This window comes from Thunnus albacares, chromosome 3 (genome assembly GCF_914725855.1).
Source record: "Thunnus albacares chromosome 3, fThuAlb1.1, whole genome shotgun sequence".
NCBI classification, from domain to species: domain Eukaryota; kingdom Metazoa; phylum Chordata; class Actinopteri; order Scombriformes; family Scombridae; genus Thunnus; species Thunnus albacares.
This window is the reverse complement of record NC_058108.1, coordinates 23,647,980-23,669,464: the sequence shown is the minus strand read 5'-3', so window position 1 is coordinate 23,669,464 and position 21,485 is coordinate 23,647,980. Positions and strand designations below refer to the sequence as shown.

Genomic DNA, 21,485 nt, shown 5'->3' with positions numbered 1-21,485 from the left:
AAACTCTTTTAAAAACAAATTATTGTTCCTCAAAAACAACATAATGCTGTTTGGTTGCCATTTCTGGGCTTAATGTTAAGAATAAAGGCGCCACAGACAAATGCTCTCTATCTTGGGGTTACATTACTGTTTCTGTGGAGTGAAAAATGACTGTACTCAGCTACATAATGTATAATTCACTACAGGCTACAAGCTACTACAGCATTAACCTTAAAAGGGGAAATCTCTTAAAAGGAAAGTTTCACATTTGTCTGTCTTAGAACAATACTCATATACCTATATGTACATTTAGAGAGTCATCTGTCACTGTACTCTGTTGGTTCCCAACCTGGAGAAACACAAAAGTCATTTTTCTCTTATCTTTGTTCTTGTGAAATCCTGGATAGTCTTGCCCCTTCAGCCCTTTTAAGGTTATTCAAATGAAACAACCTGGAGAGATTTGACTGCTCACAGCTCGCTTATGTAGTCTGTGATGAGGTTTCCCAAGTAAACATTACTTATTTTTAATCGGGGTTATCAAGCCAAAAAGGTTGGAAAGCACTACTGTAATCATTTTCCCTCTCTACACTGGCTGTGCAGAGATCTGTTAGTTAAGTAACTCCAGCATAAGAGATGGAGGAGCAAAACCCACATTCTTATGTGCAAAAATGCAGCCAGCAAAACGGATGTGAGACAAGTCAAGTGGGAATGATCCAAGTTAGTTGTTTTTTGTATAAAAACTATGTCTTGGATGGAAACACAGTCAGGATTTCAAAGACAAAGGACTATAACATTAGAAGATACCCACTTGATTGGATCAACCCAGAATACCAAAGCCTCATATTAGCTTTGGCTGAACTTTATAACACATTTTTGCACAACTCTCATGACTTACATTGGACTTGCACTCAGAGGGGATCTCCTCATGGCCAGTATGGACAGGAGGAATGATTATATTGACTAATAATCCTTTTAACATACATAGAAGTATGTGAGTATTATATTAAGATACACTATCCTTAAAGAATAGACACAAAGCCTTTCCTATGGACTGTTGTCTACAGTCACCATCAACATGTTGAGAGCACAACAGCAGGGGTGGATGAGAAAACGGGGTCACATGACCACTGTTCCACAACTTTACGTTAGTTTTGGGACACCAGAAAAGCAAGGCAGGAAGAGAGAAAAAGCACAAAATGTTAACATTTTATTTACAAAGTTGTTTTCTTGTCATACAGAAAGTAAAAATGTAGCTACAACCTTGATTTGTGCAACAGGCAGCCACACAAAAAAATCATGGCTCGCTGGTTGCACAGCTGCTATAGCAATAATTTTATTGGGAAAAAATAAGGAACAGAAAAAAAAAAAAAAAAAAAAAATAAAGACAAAAAATGAGAAATAATAAACTCAACAACAAAAAATAATTCATTCAACAAAATATTAAAAGCACAGACCCAAAACTAGATACCAGTCCCAAAGTCCTCACACAGGAATACATAAAGAGGGGTCGACAGTGAAATTGTGGAATGCTGAGTGGTGGGCTGCCTGAGAACCTCGGGGCCGTGGGTCGGGTGAGGTGGAGGGTGTTGGGTGGCTCTCAGTTCCATGGGGGGCAGGGGGAGAAGAAAAAAAAAAATAATAAGGGGGCGCAGCTCCACTCGGCCCACCCATCCGGTACAGTCTTGCCCCGTAAAAGAGCTCAGAGCTGGGGGGGTAGACGTGGATTACAACGGCGGTGCGAGTTGTAGGAGGGCGGACGTTCGGGTTTGTGGGGGGGGGGGAAGGGGAGGAAGGGTAACTCGGTAGGCTCTCGTTTTCAGTTTTGCTCTTAATCGTCGTCTTCATCGTCGTCGTCGTCGTCTTCGTCCTCTGGGTCTCGCTTTCTCTTCTCGCCTTTGCCGGCTTCTGCTTCTGGGAGCAAAGAGGGAAAGGGTGTCAAGACCACAAAGCTTTCATCTTTACACACGACAGTTAATTGAAAGGAAAGATTACATCTGCGAGCTTTGATGCGAACAACCAGACTAATTAAAAACATAACAGATGCATATTTTCTACATAAAACATACACATACATTCTTTTTTTCCCCCCGTGTGTTCTTCATGTGACAGAAATGATGGAGTTTGTGTTACACATCTTAGAAATACGTTAAGCTTCTTGACATATTTAGTGTGTTTATCCTCATAAACAACTGCAGAGTTTCAGCATCACTCATGAAGTCTTCTGGTGCGATCGTGGAGAGTGTGAACAAATGGTCACTACCAAGTTGTAACGTTATACGATTATATGTTGAAAATGATGTTTCACATTACATTGAATGCATTTGGCGAGCACTTTTATCCAGTACATTCAAACTCAACAGGAACAAGACTTAGATGTAGGGCTGCAACTAAGGATTATTTTCCTCAATGATTAATCTGCCGATTACTGCTTCGATTAATCTTTTGGTCCATAAAATGTCAGAAAATAAGTGAAAAACGCTGCGTTATAATTTGTAAGATCCCATGGTGACGTCTTCAATCGTCTTGTTTTGTCTGATAAACAGCACAAAAGTTTACTATCACGTATGACACAGAAAAGCTTCAAATCCTCACATTTGAGAGGCTGCAACCAGCGAATGTTTTCGCTGCATTTTTGCTTAACAAACGGACTAATTTGACACTAGGTAGATGGCATCAAAAACCTGAAGAGTAACCCTCTAAAAGAAACGGCTCAAAGCGTTTTCAGAGAGCTTCGGTGCCTAAAACATGTTTTAATTGTAAACGATTTAGTTTAATGTTTTTCTGAGTAATATAAATGAGTCAGTAATGGGTGATCATTATAGCAGCAACTTGATTACGCCCTTTACTTCAAACCTTTTTCGTTACTCCCCAGTGTAGAGCTTCCTCAGTTACCAAAACCACCAAGAGATAAAAGATTATTAACCCAGATATCAAATTTATTTCTATTGGTTATTATTGAGTGAACCATGGCACCCATATATGCATATAAACTCCACATTCTACTCAAAATACAATAGAAGAAGAATTCTAGTGAGCAAATAACACTTAAAAACTAAAAACGGCACTCAACTTTTCTTCTTATTGATACTGCTTTGCTCACAAAAACAGGACGATTGAAATTTTAAATACATTCAACTACTGACTTTTGCCAATTAACCGCATGTTAACAGCACCATAAACAAAGAGTCAATATGGAACTCTGTACTGTGTAGAAATGTTTTGCATTTTTAATTTGGATAATTAAGAGTAGACACACACACACAGGGGGGGAACGATGGAAAAATAAGGCTGTATTCATACGACACACTTGAATCTTAAGGAGGCTTTTTGTGAGTTAGTCTATTATATGTGCTGTCACTTTATCGGCTGATTCTTATCCCAGTCTGTAGCGGTCATTGCAACATCTGTACTTCACACGCCTGAAGCACAAGGCTTTGCCCCCTCCCCTCACCTCCGAATAAATCAACTCTCCGCCACGTTCAGAGAGTTTGGAGTTGTAGCGTGGAAAGAGACTGAGGGCACGCCGCGCAACCAGGTGCAAAGTGATTTATTGTTTTAAAATATGTGTTTTGTGGGTGCTCTGGGTTAGAGAGCATTAATAATGTTAAGGGAGCATGTTACATACCGTCTTCATCTTCATCCTCATCTTCATCTTCTTCATCCACTTCCCCATCCTGACCAAAGTCTTCCTCCTTGGTGAACAAAGTGATACAAGTTGAAAGGAATCAGAAACAGTAGATTGTGACTCCTCGCGAGAGCGACTTCAGACGAGCTTCTTTTGTTTTTACCTCATCTTCTCCGCTGACCTCCTCATCGTCCTCTTCTCCTTCTACCTCCTCTTCATCTTCCTCCTCGTCCTCTTCCTCGTCAAAGTCTTCCTCCTCTCCATCCTCATCCTCCTCTTCCTCTCCCTCTGCAACACCAAAAGGGGAAACTCGCTGAAACCAAAGTGTCACAACTATACACCACATATTCAAACCAACTTACACGAAATGGTTTAACTGTATTCTTGTATTATTTAACAGTGTCCTGTTTCACCATCTCTTAAGATATCGGAAGCAGCTTCTTACCTTCATCGTCTTCATCGTCTACACCGTCTCCGTCCGCCTCTCCGTCAGAGTCAGAGGCTTCCCTGTCCTCCAGGTCATAACCGTCCAGGTAGGTGAGCTGGGGCAGCAGTTTGAACACACTCTCTCTGTAGTCGTTGAGGTTTGTCACTTCACAGTTGAACAGGTCCAAACTCTTCAGGTTGTCCAGCTTTTTCTGTTGATGAAATGCAGCGAGGAGCAGTGATGAGAAACTGTTGCTGAACTGTACTGTGACACAACTGAGACGCGTCACCCAGTAGATATTTAGCCATAACATTGAACATGTAATTTATTCGTTGGATGAGACAAAAAGAGACTTTTGCATCTGGTTGTTTTTAATCCATGAATAGTTTCTCATTCCTCCAAATTAACAAAATAACATTATACATCGTAATTTTATCCATCACTAACTGTTGAACAACCACAATCAACTAGATAAATACCATTTTCAATTCATTCCTGTGTTTCCTGTAGATTATATTTTTGTTCTTATAATCATTTAAAATAATTGTTTATTAAATATGTTTAAAGGATCTCTCTGGCACTCTTTCCACTGTTAGTTCCGGTAAATGACGTAGTGTAAAAACAGCTTCTTTATATCCTAAATATACAGTATAGGAAGCAGAAGCACCAAAATTAAAAATGTACGCTGTGAGTTGAGTAAGACAGCTGATGAGCTGCAATTGCATTTACATGAACACAGCTCTGGGCACCACACTTTGTCCAAATATTTAAAATCTTTGGTTTGATTATAATACATTTTGCACTAATATGAAACAAAATACAAAAAAGCACAATGTCTGCACCAGCTTGTAGGCATAAAGATGGATATATATGGCGAGTGCTTCCTTCAGAAACATACCAATGGTTCCAACGTGCTGATGTCTTTCAATTTGTTGCCACTCAGGTTTAGATGTGTGAGGTTGGGTAGTTTCTCTGCTAAAACATCGAGGCCGCCGCTGATTCTGTTGTCGCTCAACTCCAGCTGAAAACACAAGAGGCAAGGAGGTATGACTTAGACCGGACACAACTCAGCTTTTTCATGGAGATATAAATAAAAGGTGAAACGACATGTTACCTTTTTGAGTTTTCCTAGTTTAGGCAGGTTGGAGACTGACATTAAGCCAACATTTATCAAACTGAGAAACTCCAGGTTGACAAACTCAGCTGTGAGGCCTTCGATTTTTCCTTCAACCGATCGACAATTGTCAAGGACAAGTTCTCGTACCTGGAAAACAGAAAATTATAATATAATGTAAAAATGAATCTCCATTGTTTGTGCATCTCTTGAAAAAAGTACTTAATATATACACAGTGTACAGTTAAATGTTTTCTAAAACAAACAAAACTCATAATATTGCAAAATTATTTTATTCATCTGCCTTTTCTGAATTAAAATCTCATTTTGTAAACAAAATCAGTGAGAAAACAACCTGCCAAACATAACAAACAATGTTTAATACAGGATGTTATTATCCACCATTATTGCTCTTTACTGTGTGGAAAAATAATTAAAAAGACATTTTGTACTTTTTGTTATAAAATATTAGAAAAACAAGTCCGAAAGGCGGAGTTAGTTTGAGTCAATTAAAGCTAACACTGGTTGCGCAATTCAGCGTTGGACAAAAACGTTGCAAAAAAAAAAAAAAAAAAAAAAAGTTGTTGTCAAACGTCAAAGATCACGATTTCTCAAGTAAAAAACACCGAAATGGATACTCCGTCTCCATCTAAACACACTTTGTATCATAATGTGTCTAATTTCATCGGGCACGACAGTTTAATGTATTGATTTCTTTGAAACGAGGAAGAGCAAAGCAGTAGCTTCCCCATGGCCTGCTGATGCAGTCACTAATGACAAATGCAATGATTTTTGTGAGCTAGCTCGCTACAGGCTAGCCATTGCCCCTTTTAAACGCTGCCGTGCAGCAGAGGAGTCTGTCTGCCCGCCATTAGCCAACCCAACAGCAACGGACAGGATGGCGAATACACCCTTAGTAAAGATTTTCTCTTTTTCTACTCGTTAAACCAGCTTTCATTGGGGGAAGTGGAATATTCCTCGTCGTCGAGCGAACGACCGATATTGCCAAGTTTGTTACAGGGCACAACGTCGTTTTCAGGTCGAAGTGGCGAAGGAAATATATTGAGAACGGAAATTTAGTAAAAAAACAAAGATGGAGACAGTTCCTCTCTCCCAGAGCTTCAAAGACGACAGAATGACAACATGGCGATTCCTGAGACACAGTATGCAGTTCTCTGAACATTTCAGTAGCGAAAATTGCTGTTGTACAAAAGAGTAATGATCGGGTACTTAAGTTACACATTACTTAAATTATTTTTCAACTGATATTTTGTTTTATTTCATGCATGAGCCGAGAGGAATACGCCGACCGGTGGAGTTTTTGGCTGCCCACGCATGAAGCGCGGTGCACCGGATCTCCGTGTCGTTCAAGCAGGCTGGCTCGGTTCATAAAGCCGCCGGCCGACAAATCGATCCGTTTACTTTGCAAAACAACATCAAGTTTAGATTACTTTACGATTAGCGGAAGGTGTGGGGAGGATGTGTGTTTTAATTATACGTTTACAACTCGATGCATTTTGTTGTCTTTGACCAGCGTAGCGAAGGAGGTAATATGGCGGGAACAAAAACACTAAGTTTTTGGGTGGCTGCTATGTGAATGAATCATCTGCTCACCAGACTTCATGTTTAAAAAAGAAAAAAAAAGAAAAGTATGCAATATTTACACGAGTATGAATGCAAGGATATGAAAGGGCAATGCAGCTGCTGTGCAAGTGTATACGCTGTTTTAGGGAATTAACTGCTGCACACTCCCCCTCCTTTTTTCTTTTAAACTTTTAAGCTTTTAAACAAAAACGATTGCAGGAATAAGTTACAGACATTTGCGACAGTTTGTGTGGAAATATGAACTAGCTAAGGTTGGAGTAACAGGCTCCACGTTAAGTGGTCAAGGTATGGATGACTCGTGAACCAAGTGACTGTTTTTTTTTTTTGTTGTCGATGCTGAATCTTGGCCGTTCATGTTAACGTTACTGTGAAGAGATTTTAAGACTCGTGATCGGCGACGGCCCGTTCAAACGTCACAAAAACTACATTTTAAGCACCAACGCTTTGGAGTTGTAAAGTGCTTTTGTAATAATGAGGGGGAAAAAAGCGCCCCGTTTTTAGCAGTTATGCTAGCAGCAAACATGGCTTCCAAGGTCTGTATAAAATACACCGCTCTGTGAATGGCAAACGCGGCGCAGGAAGCACATTTCCTAATATATCAGCGTGAAAAGAAGTTTACTAATTGTTCCCCGACGTTGGAGTCGAGCTGAATCGTGTGTGCACCGCTGACCACGGAGGCTGCGAAACGGTTAAAGCACTGCAATAATGCCAGCAAGCTGAGGAATCGCCGTTTCAAAGTAACGACTGAATATAGCTTTTCTCGTCTCGTTGCCCCCCTATACGCCCAATCCACAACAGTATCGAGGATGAAGCTTGTTATGCGAGTGTTTTCCGCCCTACTATTATAAACGAGAAACATCATCTAAAGCCCATGTGGTCACCATTACGTTAGCCACACAGGTCACTCGCAAAGCAGAAAAAGTAGCAAGCTAGCTAGCGAGGCTAGCCAGAAAACTAAGGGTTGGTTTTTTAAAAAAAGCACGACTCACATCAGACGGTGTCCTGTTTCTTAGCTCCAAGTGGATCCTCTTTTTCATGTCCATCTTGCCCTATGAAAGTTAAACTTTTCTCTCTTGGGTTTTGGTGGGATCTTCAGTCCAAAGGCAGAGATGCCCTAATGGAGGGAGAATATAGGACTGTATAATGAACTGAGCCAAACGCTAAGTTAGTCGGAGAGAGGAGAAACCATGGAGGGAAACGGGACTGAAACAAAATATATGCTCAACAGCGCCATCTGCGTCCAGAAACGCCCATCGCCTCTAAAATGGCATTGCAGTCACAAAACATGACGCTGCCTCCACACAGTGCTATGGTGCAATTTATTTCTGCAAAGGAAAGTATTGTGTTATGTTTATGAAGACAAGAAGCTTTTCTTCTTTTTTATATTTAAAGTCAGTTTTTTTTAAAAAATAAAATAAAGAAATGCCGTGTATATACATGTGCATAGTCGACGCATAATAGCATTCAACCAATTTAGGCGTTAAAGTAGGTCATATGGTGAACTTTGTTTATCTGCTTAATAATGTTAAATAGCTTGAAAACATGCCCAGATTTTTCATATTTAACGTAAAATTGTTATTGTGTCGCTTTCAATGTGTAAGTAGGGCAAATATGTAACATAAAGACATCTTGTTTTGAACAGCTATTACTATTAAAACCTGTTGCAAGTGAAAGCAGAAATTACTCTAAATAATGTTATTTTTTTGTAAATGCATCATTTTAATTGCAGTCCAATCATTGCTGTATTTGTTTTCCTTTTGACAGTTTTGATCAATAAACTGTGTAATTGATAAAACTGTGTTCTAGTCTTCTTCCATCCATGAAACCTCAGATTGTTTTTCAGCGTTTGCACACATGGACAGAGAGGAGGGGTGTGTTCAGTTAGCAGTAAAGAGAGCATTGTATATGCATATGGTGGGAAGGGTATTCCCAACCCCACCCCCACCCCCCCTTTTACTTCCTGAGACACCAGATCCCTCAAGTAGAAGTCCACAGAGTATGTTGTTGATCTTTGTAAATAAAAATATGAAACAGAAACATGTTGAAAAGACATTCTAGGTGTTTGTAAAATATTTGATTCATTTTTAAGGTTAGTCAGTGATACCTAAAAATAAAAAAGACAACATAAATATAAGACAGTAAATCTGCTGTTTAAGGCACATTATCCAGTTGGCCATGTGCGATTTATATGTACAGTATATACAGTAAAAAAAAAAGTGTTTTTAAATCAGTGTTTGGTAGTTTAGAAAGTGCACCAGAAGATGGCACTGTCATATCTACTTTGACATGCTTCAAAATTGAGTTTCATTGTGCAACAGTAGGGATGTGTGTGTGTATATGTGTGGACGACAGCTTTTTCTGCTTTTGCAGATAATAATCAGTCATTTTTGGAAAAGATGTAACTACATACTTGGAAGGAGTCCATTCATGTGTCTGGTGGGAGTTTTATCAGCTGAAGAGTTAACTGTATGCAGACAGGAACTCAACTCTTGATACTGGAGGTGCTGGTGAGTGTTTGAAAAATGTCAAGTAGTTTTGAGAGTCTGTGTGAATCAGCTTTTTCCTTTAAATTTAACAGTGGAAATGTCCATCTCAGTGTCTGTTTATGCAAGATTAAGTATTTTGAATTTAAATTTAAGCCTGAACCAAATGAGTTAAGGTGCAGATTTTCTCCTGTAAGTTGTTTGCACACATGAAGTATTAACTACATGAAACTTGTAGTAAATACTTCCCCTGTAAAACTGCTACTAACAGTTTTTGAAAGTGTATACGCATTAAAAGAAACTCCTTTAATACAGAAGTGAGAGACTTTAACAAATGGACTCTCAACATTTCTAGTATAGAGCTGGAGGCAATTGGCAGTTGAGTGTTATTTACTCTGCTGGACAGTTTCTCTCTTTGAGTGGCTCAAACACACACACACACACACACACACACATCAGGGCTCAATGTGCTGCGAGAAGATTGAGAACACACCCCAACCGAGCAGCCCCTCCATCTGTGAGATAAGAGGGGTATGCCCCTACTCTAGTCAAAGACAGGATTTCTCTCTTGGGCTCAGGCTATCTAATGGTTTTTGCAACATAATTTTTCCTGTAGTACTGCAGAAAAAGATGCATTTTTTTAGACAATGAATAAAAACTGTGTTTATCACATATAACAATGTATATGTAGGCCTTTAAAATGTAGCTGTCCATCATTTAGACCATACTGAGACTTAAATTAAACACCATCTAATATATTATTCAGTAAATTTAGACTACTTTTCCTGTTGCAAAGCTTTAATATCAGCTGCTGTCTTGCACAAACATGCATGCAAAACAGAAAACCCCCTCTTGGTTTCCAGTTTGTTTACTAGTTTAGTTTCAGTTAGCGTTTCACAAACAAGCCTTTTGCTTTATAAGCAGCAGTTTAGAAGGCATAGAAAGGTTTATATGTATTTCCCCTATTTCTACATTCTGTACATATTTTATCCCTATCTCACACTGCCCGCACACAACTTTCCGCAGACTTTTTTTTTTTTGCTGTCAGTGCTGTGCCAACTCCTCCAGCTTTACAAATATGATAAGACTAACACTGTAAGAACTCTCCCAGCACTTTGGTAATGGTTAACCAGATAATTCATTTAGGGGTGGGAATAGAAAACAGTCAGAAGTTATTTTGTCTCCTTTTTTTTTTTTTTTTTTGGTGCTTGCCCGCCTTCGATGAGTTGAATTCATTCATACCAGGACTTAGAATGGAGGAGACGTTGCAACAAGAGAAACCAGAGTCGGAATATAAAAATCAAAATGAAGAAGAAGGTAACATCTAAAATTCTTCTTTAATTCCACACCAGAAATTTAAATGAGCCAGTTATTTATTTGCATGCTGTGTGGTGTCTTTTGATCAACTGAGAAATCTTCTCATCAGCCTCTAAGCTGTTTCACTATAAACGACAGACAAGTTTATCTCATTTGTGTTATGTGTTATATTGTGCTGAACAGGATGTGGTTTCCCCTGGTTTCTGTGTTTTGTAGGTGGTATCCGTCGCCGGTTACGGGACAGGGACCTACTCAGGAAGAGAAAGGCTGAAGCAGAAGAGAAGGAGACTAACCAGTGGGTTTTTGGGTAAATTTATGGAAAAGCACAGTCAATGTCAGTGCACTGACCTACATTTACAGCTGTGTTCATGAGCAGTAACCATCACTGGTTCAGCAGTGTAGTATGTACCCCCACAAATTCAAGTTCTTATACTAGAGTAATGATACTGTAAATAATTGTTCTGATACAATGGAGAGAAGAAATAGAAGTTTTAGAAGGTTTAACAAGGCTTTTTAACACATATTGCATTATAACACACTGTACGTTACATCGCGCGGTGAAAACATTATCAGCGCTCTAGTTGCTTATCACTCCTTTGGTTTATATTGAATGGAGCAAGAGCAGCCAAAGGTTGCTCTGTTGTTTCTATTGACACCCCAGATCCAGATCCAGGTCAAGGACTTTGTACTATTAGCTTTGCAAAAAAAAAAAAATCACAAAGAGCTGTATCAATGTCCACTGTTGTTGAAGTTGATTACAATTGTTCTACTCTTTCAGGGTTGAGAGCCAGAGGAAAAGACCAAGAGCTGAGCAGAGGAGCGGCTCAAGGAAGAGAGGGAGGCCCAGGAAGAGTGAACCCACGCCGGAGATCTCTTTCACTCAGGAGGAAACAGCACCAGCTCAGGAAGCTCCTGCTGTAGTGGTGGTGCCTGAACCTGCGGCGGTGATCCCTGCTCAAACATCAGGCTCTCTAACCCCTTTACTTTCTGTGGGCAGTGACACGTGTGATTTACCACCAGTACCTGTCCCTGCCGTTCCTGCTCCTATGCCATTGTTTGGGTCTCTGCAAAGCCCTTTCTTTTTTGCTCCCACTCTGACTTCTCCCCCTGCTCCAGCTCCAGTTAACCCGACTCCAGCCCTTGTTTCACCCTCAGTTCTTCCTCCTTCTCCCGCCAAAGTTCCTGCCCAAGATTCGTCTCCAGCTCCAGATGCTGCTCCAGTCCCAGCTCTGTCACGAGCCCCTGTTCCATCTGTAGCTCCCGCTCCTCCCATAGCGCAAGTGGAGACCCTTTATACAGAGTCACAAGGCAGGGAGGCCCTTGACCAGGTCCTGATCGAAGACTTGGGTCCAGATGAGGAGGAAGACATCCCTCCAGCTGAAGACAAAAGAGCTGATGAAGGTATTAATTAAGAGGGAGTTTAGACTGTTGGATGTGAATAATGTGGAAATACATCACCAGAGGCAAAGCTTTAAAACATTGCTTGATTGAAGAGTTTCTGACAATGAATGCTTTGCCCAAATCTGCATATTGTTTAATATTAAATATATACTGTCTGTCTTTTTTTTTTAGATCTGAGTGAGACACCGCTGATCAATGTGCCAGAGCAAAATAAAATGTTCTCAATTCCAACCATGTCCTCGCCGCTTCCGCCACAAGAATATCTCCCAGGAAATTGATTGTAATTTTCTAAAGCACACTTTCCAGATACTGCCTCAGTTCAGACTACTTGTCTTTATGGTCACAGTTTGTATCTGTTAGTGTACAGCTTGTCGGCCTAAGAGAACAAACATGATGAGTGTATGCATTGCTTATTTGAAAAAAAAAATGAATGAATTCAAACCAAGCCTGTATGCTTATTTATTCTTGGTTTGTGCTTCGCTGCAACGCTTGTGAATTTTGTATTTTGAAGTTAATACACAGCAAAATTTCACCTGCTTTTATTTAAAAGAAAATGGTATTAATCACTGGTAACAAAATGTTTGTAATTGTAGATTTATTTGGATGAATTTTGTAAAAGTTGTTTTTCACCTAATAAAATACACTGCTTACATCATCTAACTGTGGTCATTATTAGAGTTGCAACGATTAGTCGATTCATTAATTAGTTGAAAATCAATCACCAACTATTTTGATAAAAGATTAAACTTTTTTTTAAAGAAGAAAATGTCGAAGTTTTCTGGTTCCAGCTTCTAAAAGGAATATTTTCTGGTTTCTTTAGTCTCGATTAAAGTAAACTTATTATCTTTGGGTTGTTGACTGTTGAGAAACAGAACAAAACAGGACATGTGATGATGTCTGCTTGTACTTTGGGAAACAATGATCAACAGTTTCACCATTTTCTGACATTTTATAGAGCAAATGACTAACTGATTAATCAAGAAAATAATCAACAGATTAATCGATAATGAGAATAATCATTAATTACAGCCTTTGTCATTATTACATAATACAACATATGACCAGGAACAAATAAAAGATGTTATGTAAATTCATTGATAGATTTCACCCCTTTAGTCACTGTTTTACAAAAACTGTTGAGACCACTGATTATATTTTAGTTTTTGTAAGTAGATTGTCATTTGGTTATTTTGGAGCAGTGTGAGTTATTTTAAAAGGATCTTTCTGCTTTTGCAAAATACAGAATTTATCATGTTTTTTTATTAGATGAGAAAATGTGTTGTTGGGTGACGAGGACGAATTCTGTCTAATAAATTACATACTCTAACAATAAATAAACCTTCTTTCCTGCTCTGATTAATGAAATTAAAAACTATATTTCTATTATTGCTCACAGAATTAACAGAAATGTAAAAAAAACACAATATAGTACTTTTAATATGGTTTTTGGTGGTTTATTTATTTGTTTATGGCTCTATTTTATCTGTTTGCTTGTATAATTGTACATTTCCTGGTATTTTATGTTCTTAACTTTACAGCTTTTTAAAAAAACAAAACAACTTTTTTAAAAATTAAAGATGATTCATTTACAAACATTAAGGCAATAAATTAGAGTAAATACTTCACAACATTCAAGGCACATTAGATAAAGAAAATAACTGAAATTATATAAAATAATAATACAATCACATAACATAAATAATAATAAATAATTAAGAACAATAAAGTAATAATAATGATAAGTCTGCACTCTTCCATAGTTTTTCTAGAGGTCATCAAGTATTTTCAGTTCTTCATAAGACTTTCTTTTCATTAGTCTCAAAGCAATGAGATGATTGTCCACAAGTTTCCTATTAAAAACAGAAGAGTATCAGATTGTTCAATATCAAGTCACTCTTACTGTCTTTCATGTTAACACAAAACACGATATTTTCTCTTGTGAGAGGAGCAGTAGTTGGATTTTGTTCAACAGCCAGTCCTGTAAATCCTCCCAGAGAGTCACAGAAAGGAAAAACAGCTGATCAATAGTTTCATTTTCAGTATCACATAAGCTGCAGTTACTGTGATCAAATCTCTTGACTTTATACTACATGTACACGTTTATGTACTTGCTGTATTTATAAATAAAGCTTGTTTTAAAAGGAAATGGTAAACGTGAAACTCATGTCTGCCCTCTGCTGATGTCAAACATGCAGCGGCTGTAGTGTAAATTTATCAATGACTTTTGCAACATACATGCCTTATTTATGTATCATTTTTACAATGTGCTACCTACGTTTATACTTAAATACACAATAGAGGAATATGATGAATTGACAGAAAGCTCCACCACTCAGATGAGCTGTCGGTCATCAGCTGGTCACATGAAAGACTCCTGATTGGCCAACAAGAAACCCAGCGAGTGCTTCCGCGTTGAGAAACTCCCACGTGTTTGTCGTGGTTTGTTTCTGCGTAGCAGATAACCAAAAAGCTGACTTATTTAGAGGTGTTTGTTCTTTTTTTGTCAATAAAAGATGAGTCCTCTGTGCGAGTGCTGCGGCGAACACCTAAATAAACTGAATCAGCAGGTTTCTGTGATGCGGAAAGAAATCAAAAACCTGAGGTAAGCTCTGGAGATATGACTCTACTAATGACAGTTACAGCAGTTGTAGCTGTGTATTTTCCTCTTTAGGTATGGCGTTAATAAATCTTTGTTTAGATGTGATGAGTTGAATTGCTCTTGTTCTTCTGTAGAGATGCCATTCATACCACTTTATCAGTCCTTGGTATTCACTTTTTTCTGTCCCCTTTTCCAACAGGCAGATGTTGGACACTGCAGTTAGAGCTAATCGTAAACATATGATATCCCTTCAGTCTTCTGTGTCAAAGATTGGACTCTGTGAACCTGACAAACACCAGCCGCCGCCACCACCATCACCAGCATCACCAGCATCACCACAGGCTGCACTGGAGAAAGGTAATTACCATTAGTGCAGCCACAGCAGCCACAGTTTTTTTTTTTTTTTAAAAAAGGAAAAGATGTTTTGTGAGACCGTCCAAAGAAAATCCTCTTCATTCTATATCAACAGTGTTGTTGCTATTCATTTAAATGCAACACTAAAGATAAAATTGAACTTTTGAATTGTTATTTTTTCTCAATTAATCCATTAATCATTTGGTCTGACATGTTAGAAAAGAGTGTCAAAAATGCCATTCATAATGTCTTGCAGCCCAAGTGATGATTATTTTAATTATTGAACCTACAGATCATTTCCTTGATTCATCGTTTTGTCTGTAAAATTTCAGAAAGTAGTGAAAAATGCTTGGTATAATTTGAATATCTTTTGTCAACAGTCCCAAATCCAAAGATATTCAATATACTATCATGTATGATAAAGAAAATCTTTAAATCCTCAAATCTGAGAAGCTGCAGCATTTTTTTTTAATCTTTCTTGTTTAAAATTATTGAAGTTGTTAATTGATTATCAAAATAGTTGCTGATGAATTTTCCCTCAATCGACTAATTGATTAATCGACTAATCTTTGCGGCATTACCTCAATTTCTTGGTTTTGTGTGACCATCAGCCAAAACTTACAGCTGTTCAACTGACTGTTTTATACGTCACAGAAAAACTGTGAATCCTCACATTTAAGAAGCTGGAAACAGAGAATGTTTGGCATTTTTGCTTAAAAAAATTAAGAAAAAAAATACAATTAACAAAATAGCTGCTGATGAATTTTCTGTTGACCAACTAATTGATTAATCATTTAATTGTTCCAGCTCTACTTTACTCATTATACAGGATTTGATGTGCCAAATGTGAAGTAAAAGTAGAAAAAATGGGACATGTTGAAATGAGGGAGGTGTAAAGTACACCTGGTGCAACACATGAATGAATGTGCAGGTCACTGGTTACTAAGTTATTCATTGCAAGCAATGAAAACAATGTAACACAATGATGCATCAGTGCTACTATGTTACAAATTGAAACAATACTGTTAATTGTGTAATGTTACAGGAAACATTCAGACAGTCCCGATTGGTTACATCAGTTCCTGTTTCTCGGTGAAGAATGGGACACCCAGACAGCCCACCATTTGTGGCCCATCAAGAGCAGAACTGCGCATCCAGCAGAGCGTCTTCAATAACCCCGAACATGCTCTGGTGGGGCTGGAGCAATACTCCCATGTCTGGTAAGAAACATACACTAAATTTAATCTCTGCATGTCTTATATACAGTTTATGGTTTGATGCTGCTTTTCCAAGAATATTAGCAAAGATTACTACTGTTGGCTGTCTTAGTTAAAATTAAATATTTTTTGTCTACTGTGCCTCATAATTTATAGATAATCAGCCTGTTGAAGTGTTGTGGGTTTGAGTGGATGTGTGTTTTTGAGATTTGCCACTAACTTCATTTCAATTTAATGGAGTCGTATATACAGTGGATCCCAAAAGCTCACACAAAACCTTTTCAGTTATGTAGTTTATTTATGTTAAAACATTAAATCAAACCTATTAAATAAGGCTTTTTCACTGTCATGGAAACATTTGTGTCTAATGTTGACTTTTTCTTGCTTGAATGATGTGTACTTGTTTCCTGTGGGTGTATGAAGTCTTTTGAGACAGGTAAAGGTGATATAAATGAAGTTAATTTGACACTTTTTAAAAGTAAACCTTACACTTTGGCTTCTGATGGGGCGGCTGTGGCTCAGAGAGAGTGGATTGTCCACTAGTCAGAAGGTCGGAGGTTCGATCCCCGGCTCCTCCAGTCCACATGTTGTCCAAGATAAATTGCTCCCTATGTGCTCATCAGTGTGTGTGTGTGCGTGTGAATGGATGAGCATAGAAACATTGTGGGACGTTGCTTTGGACAGGAAGCCCTGTATCACTCCTGATGAGCAGGTTGGCACCTTGCATGGCAGTCTCCGCCATCAGTGTATGAATGTATGTGTGAATGGGTGAATGTTGGTGTGTAGTGTAAAGTGCTTTGAGTGGTTGATAAAACTAGAAAAGTGCTATATAAATGCAGTCTATTTACTATGATGATAGCAGTAAATGTCTTAGGATAAGATCTATCTAGAACTTGTGGACCGAAGATTTATGAATTCTCTCTTATTTTCTTTACATAAACACAATCCTTATCAAGAAAACCAACTCTACACACATTCAGATATAATGTTTGCAGTATGTCTTCAGTGCTTGTTTTCACCGTTTGGTCTCTGCAGGATTATCTTTCTCTTTCACAAAAATGGGCACCTGAATTACAAAGCCAAAGTGAAGCCTCCCAGACTGAACGGTCAAAGAGTTGGTGTGTACTCGACTCGCAGTCCGCACCGACCAAATGTCTTAGGCCTCACTTTGGCCAAGCTGGATAAAATTGTAGGTAAGTATCATTAATGAAATGTGTCTTAAAAGTAGAAGCTAATTGTGTGTGTGTTTGTGTGTGTAGATATGTACATTTTCTGTGTTTATGTTTGTGACAGGTTTCAACATTTCAACATCTTTATATTAAACTCTGCCTGACTATAGAGATTTTTTTTGCCGCTTGTAGTTAATTAAATTAAATGCAACTCTAAATGTTAAGCTGTCAAATTTAACTCCAGTCACAAAACACAAATAATTTACTCTGCTTGATGAAAATCAATACATTCCTGTCTTTAATTTCTAGGTGATACAATACATCTGTCAGACATTGACATGATTGCTGGCACCCCAGTCCTGGATATCAAACCCTACATCCCAGAGTACGACTCCCCCAACACCAGGGTGGGCATGGACTCTGAGCCTTATGAATCAAACACAGACCAATCGAAGGCATCAACTGTGTCACTAAATGGAACAACAGATATGATGAACCTCGATTACGACTTTGAAACAGATGCTCCGTCAAACCTAAAACCTGAAAGAACTGATGACGACTTTGGGAGTCAACTCTCAGAGGATTCATCCAAAATCCAAACTCAGTTTTTCCTGCCTCAAGACCTTCACAATGTGCTGGATGAGGTGAAGGGCTATGTGAGCCAAAGTGACCAGATAGATTGTGAGAGCAAGCCAGTTTCGGATGTGCCAAAAATCAAGCCACCAGAGTCGACAGTGGACCGACCTTGCTATGGCGAGGAAACCTACAGCACCATTGCTGGCTGGATCAGAGAGCCTCCTGTTGCCAGTCTGGAGGTGCGCTTCACCCCTCATGCTGAGAGGGAGTTAGCAGAATTCCTTCCCACACACCTGTCAGGTAAGTCATTTTGAAGCAAGTACTTCAGTTCAAATTTTCATTGTCCCAGAAGAGGAAATTCTTTTTGCAGCATAAAAACACAACAACATGAAACATAAACACAATAAAATCCCAATAAGGCAAGTGAAGACATTATAAATGCTGGTACTATGCACACTTTTCAGAATAAAATAAAGGATAAATGTTAAAAGCAAGAAATAAAGTGCTAAGCTGTGTGAGGAAATAAGAGGCAGTTTATAATTTGTTAGAAATGAGAGCACTTCTTGCACACATGGGATAAATGAAAACTTGAACCTATTGCACCTACTTTTTGGAAACATGCATGTCTGACCAGAGGGGAGGGTGGTAAATACCTTAAAGAAAGGATTGTCTGGATTTGATATGATGGATTTAGCTTTCCATGTGATTTGTTTGCTATAAATGTGTGACAGTAGGCTTCTGCTTACTGATGATTTTACTGTAATTTTGTGTTTCTAGAAGCTTGTTGTGACACAAGCACCCTCTTGTGTCACCACAAGAGGGTGCTGTTGTGACAGAGATGAATATGAAAGCAGCCATTCATAGCAGAACAGTGTGCCATCACTACATAAATCAAACTTGAATGCCTCACAGGTCCCCCTGAAAGTGACAGACCCAGGTTTAAGTTTCTGAGCAGTTCAGACGAGGCCACTGCCGCCATCAGAGGGGTGCTGTCAGCAGACCCACGGTCAGTATACAGGAGGACTCGCTGTAAAGACCGACTCTTCTTCTTCACCCTGGACACAGCTGACATCACTTGCTGGTTTGGACAAGGCTTTGCTGAGGTACTGCAGGTCCGACCTGTTGAGTGCCACATTGCTTCGATGTGAGAGTCTTGGTTTCTGTGTGTAGAGAAACAAACACACAATGTCACTAAACATTTTCCTTCTAATAAGTAGATAAATAAAAGTTCTATGAAAAAACAAAGCTTTTTCATTTTTTTGTCCTCTTGCACAAACACCATTACTGACAGGATGCTTTAATTGTGTAGAAAAGTTATATGATCAAAGGAGCTTAATTTTAAAAAATCAAGAATGTCACTTATTGCATAAATGTAGTAAATTATTTAAAAAATATTAAAGTTCTTCTGATGTAAAATTAAAGGCTTTTCCACTCACTCTGCAATACTTTTTGTGGGACAACTGTGCACACTTAAAACCATTCATATTAAAGTTATTGTTAAATTGAAGAATTCTGTTTTGTCAAGACTTCTTCTCTACTGTTGGTACCCAGGAAGCAATTTACAGACTTTATTGTTGATGTGTGTATCATGTTTTTTTTTTTCTTTTCTCAATTTGCAAGGAGTAATTGGCCCTTTATCCTTTGTGAAAAATGAACTGGATGATCATGAATGAATGGACCTTTTTGTTTCTTATGATTTTACAAAAAACACCCTACAACAGCAGACAATAAATCAATCTCCAGCTACAGTTTACAATAATGTGTGTGTATGTCTGAAAGAAGGTGATGAAGACAAATTGAACATACATAATTAAATTGTTATGAAATGCATGTATTAACATCTTCAAAACTGACCTTAAAGATCCCATCCAGACATGTATTAAGACATAAAAATACTCAGTACTACAGTAATGTGTGTCTGATCTGGTTTTTCCACAAAAAAGTATCATGTTAAAATCCTTAAAATGACACCTACTTCTCCATAATTAAAAATTCGACAGTTTATAAATATGCAAATATATATCATTTCAGACGTTTAACTGCTGGACACAAGACGTCTCCTACCTCACTGTAAAGTCCATTCTCAGTGTTTGTGCACTGGAGGCTTTAAGTTTCTACATCACATTTGTGTAAATTGAATATTGGACCAGAATTGGCTCCAAATTAGCTATGATGTCACAAATCATGCTCATAGGCCCACCCTTTAAAATCAGATTTTCAATGAGCACAGAGACACTTTCCACTTCAAGAAGATGAAGGTGAAAACAACCTTCTAGTGTCAAACTCTGCATATACATCATTCTGCACAGTGAAGCTCAAACATTCAACTGTACTGTTGTTAGGAGACCTTAATAAGGCCAAACTTAGCTTGCCCTAAATTCAGTCAGCATGTTACCTGCCCCACCAGAGAGCACAATACACTCGACCACTGCTACAAAACTATTCAAATTGATATATGGATTCATATTGCTTTGCTCCCTGTGCAGCCCTTGGTCTTTCTGATCACTGTTTAATTCAACTAATACTGACCCACAGGAAGAGAAGTTTAAATGTGTCGAGCCTGTAGTAAAAACTGTGAAAAGGTGGACAAAGAAGGACACTGAAAACCCACAGTACTGCCTGGACTGCATTGACTGGGATGTTTCAGAGAGACATTAACTGATCTGGAAGAGTGTACAGACATCATCTTATATCAGTTTTTGTGAGGACAACTGCATCCTCACCAGGAACTAGGTCAAGTATGACAATGACAAGCCATAGTTTACTGCAGAACTCAGACAGCTCTGTCGACCCATGGATGAGGAGTGGAGATAAGGACCTCAACAAGCAAGCCAAGTACAAGCTGAAGAGAGGAATTAGAGGAGAGGCAGACTGAGAAGCTGAAGGACCGGTTCACAGCCAACGATTCATCTTCAGTTTGGAAAGGCCTGCAAGAAATCACCAGCTGAACGAGTTTTACTGCTGGTTCCACAGACAAAAGCTTAACCTGGACGCCCCTCCCCCCATTCCACATCCACTCCTCCCCACACCTCCTTGGCTCCCCCACCGCTCTATTCTACTCCCACACTCACCTCTTCACACTCCTCCTGACAAAGACCCCTCCGGGGCCAGGAGGCGTGCAAGCGAGATCATCTCTGACCCATCCCACCCTGGACACAGACTCTTTGAACTTCTTCCCTTAGGAAAAAGACGGAGATCCATAAAAACCTCCACAAGCAGACACTTTCCAGAGGCTGTTGCTCTACTAAATAGCTGAACTGTCCTGTTACCAAACTGGACTTTACATTTCACATCCCTCATTTAATCCCTGCACTGGTCACTTTCATATATTTCATTGAACTGGACTTAATATGGTACATTGCATTCAGCCTCCACTGTTAGTAATTAGTAATAATTTAATTATTTATTGCACATGACATTAGATTTTTGCTCTTGTCACCTTCATATATTTAACCTTAAAATGAATACTAAACTTGGTGGGAAGCCAGTGTAAAGAAAATAAGATGGGTGTGATGTGAGTTGCTCTGCACCATTTGTAGATGGTCCAGGGATGACTTACGGGTCAATGATTTAATATGTTGATTAAAGTACATAACCTGATCAAATATAACGCCAAGTT

The 21,485-nt window shown here is 38.7% G+C and overlaps 3 protein-coding genes across 8 annotated transcripts; 2 read left to right on the top strand and 1 right to left on the bottom strand.

Annotated features, from left to right (window-relative positions):
- Window positions 1-1,173: 1,173 nt before the first annotated feature.
- On the bottom strand, window positions 1,174-8,478 carry anp32b (acidic (leucine-rich) nuclear phosphoprotein 32 family, member B). Of its 3 annotated transcripts, none has more exons than XM_044347135.1 (7): window positions 7,740-8,478; window positions 5,146-5,295; window positions 4,930-5,052; window positions 4,050-4,242; window positions 3,768-3,892; window positions 3,605-3,671; window positions 1,174-1,884 (listed from the first exon to the last, which is right to left on the bottom strand). In XM_044347135.1, exons 1-7 carry the CDS (start codon window positions 7,791-7,793, stop codon window positions 1,808-1,810), a joined length of 789 nt encoding a protein of 262 aa, XP_044203070.1. In that variant the 5' UTR covers window positions 7,794-8,478; the 3' UTR covers window positions 1,174-1,807. The 3 variants fall into 3 exon arrangements, with proteins under 3 accessions (XP_044203070.1, XP_044203068.1, XP_044203069.1); XM_044347133.1 differs by having other exon boundaries at window positions 1,174-1,890; window positions 7,740-8,477; XM_044347134.1 differs by having other exon boundaries at window positions 1,174-1,887; window positions 7,740-8,477.
- A 593-nt stretch (window positions 8,479-9,071) lies between these two features.
- hemgn (hemogen) lies at window positions 9,072-12,606 on the top strand. 4 transcript variants are annotated; one of them, XM_044347128.1, is made up of 5 exons: window positions 9,072-9,257; window positions 10,479-10,550; window positions 10,767-10,845; window positions 11,329-11,951; window positions 12,123-12,606. In XM_044347128.1, the coding sequence occupies exons 2-5, from the start codon at window positions 10,487-10,489 to the stop codon at window positions 12,227-12,229; spliced, it is 873 nt and encodes a 290-aa protein (XP_044203063.1). In that variant the 5' UTR covers window positions 9,072-9,257; window positions 10,479-10,486; the 3' UTR covers window positions 12,230-12,606. The 4 variants fall into 4 exon arrangements, with proteins under 4 accessions (XP_044203063.1, XP_044203062.1, XP_044203060.1 ...); XM_044347127.1 differs by having other exon boundaries at window positions 9,076-9,257; window positions 10,767-10,857; XM_044347125.1 differs by lacking the exon at window positions 9,072-9,257 and having other exon boundaries at window positions 9,313-10,550.
- Window positions 12,607-14,347: 1,741 nt separating this feature from the next.
- On the top strand, window positions 14,348-19,111 carry trmo (tRNA methyltransferase O). The gene is made up of 6 exons (XM_044347123.1): window positions 14,348-14,553; window positions 14,750-14,907; window positions 15,950-16,124; window positions 17,157-17,314; window positions 17,600-18,166; window positions 18,779-19,111. The coding sequence occupies exons 1-6, from the start codon at window positions 14,465-14,467 to the stop codon at window positions 19,012-19,014; spliced, it is 1,383 nt and encodes a 460-aa protein (XP_044203058.1). The 5' UTR covers window positions 14,348-14,464; the 3' UTR covers window positions 19,015-19,111.
- Window positions 19,112-21,485: the final 2,374 nt, after the last annotated feature.

Coding starts and splice junctions, on each gene's coding strand:
- trmo (XM_044347123.1), top strand. CDS start 14,465: ATGAGTCCTCTGTGCGAGTGCTGCGGCGAACACCTAAATAAACTGAAT. Junction 16,125..17,156: donor GAGCAATACTCCCATGTCTG/GTAAGAAACATA, acceptor TGGTCTCTGCAG/GATTATCTTTCTCTTTCACA. Junction 18,167..18,778: donor CCTTCCCACACACCTGTCAG/GTAAGTCATTTT, acceptor AATGCCTCACAG/GTCCCCCTGAAAGTGACAGA.
- anp32b (XM_044347133.1), bottom strand. CDS start 7,793: ATGGACATGAAAAAGAGGATCCACTTGGAGCTAAGAAACAGGACACCG. Junction 4,243..4,929: donor TCAGCACGTTGGAACCATTG/GTATGTTTCTGA, acceptor TTTCATCAACAG/AAAAAGCTGGACAACCTGAA. Junction 1,891..3,604: donor TGAGGATGAAGATGAAGACG/GTATGTAACATG, acceptor CTTTGCTCCCAG/AAGCAGAAGCCGGCAAAGGC.
- hemgn (XM_044347124.1), top strand. CDS start 10,355: ATGGTTAACCAGATAATTCATTTAGGGGTGGGAATAGAAAACAGTCAG. Junction 10,551..10,766: donor AAATCAAAATGAAGAAGAAG/GTAACATCTAAA, acceptor TGTGTTTTGTAG/GTGGTATCCGTCGCCGGTTA. Junction 10,858..11,328: donor ACTAACCAGTGGGTTTTTGG/GTAAATTTATGG, acceptor CTACTCTTTCAG/GGTTGAGAGCCAGAGGAAAA.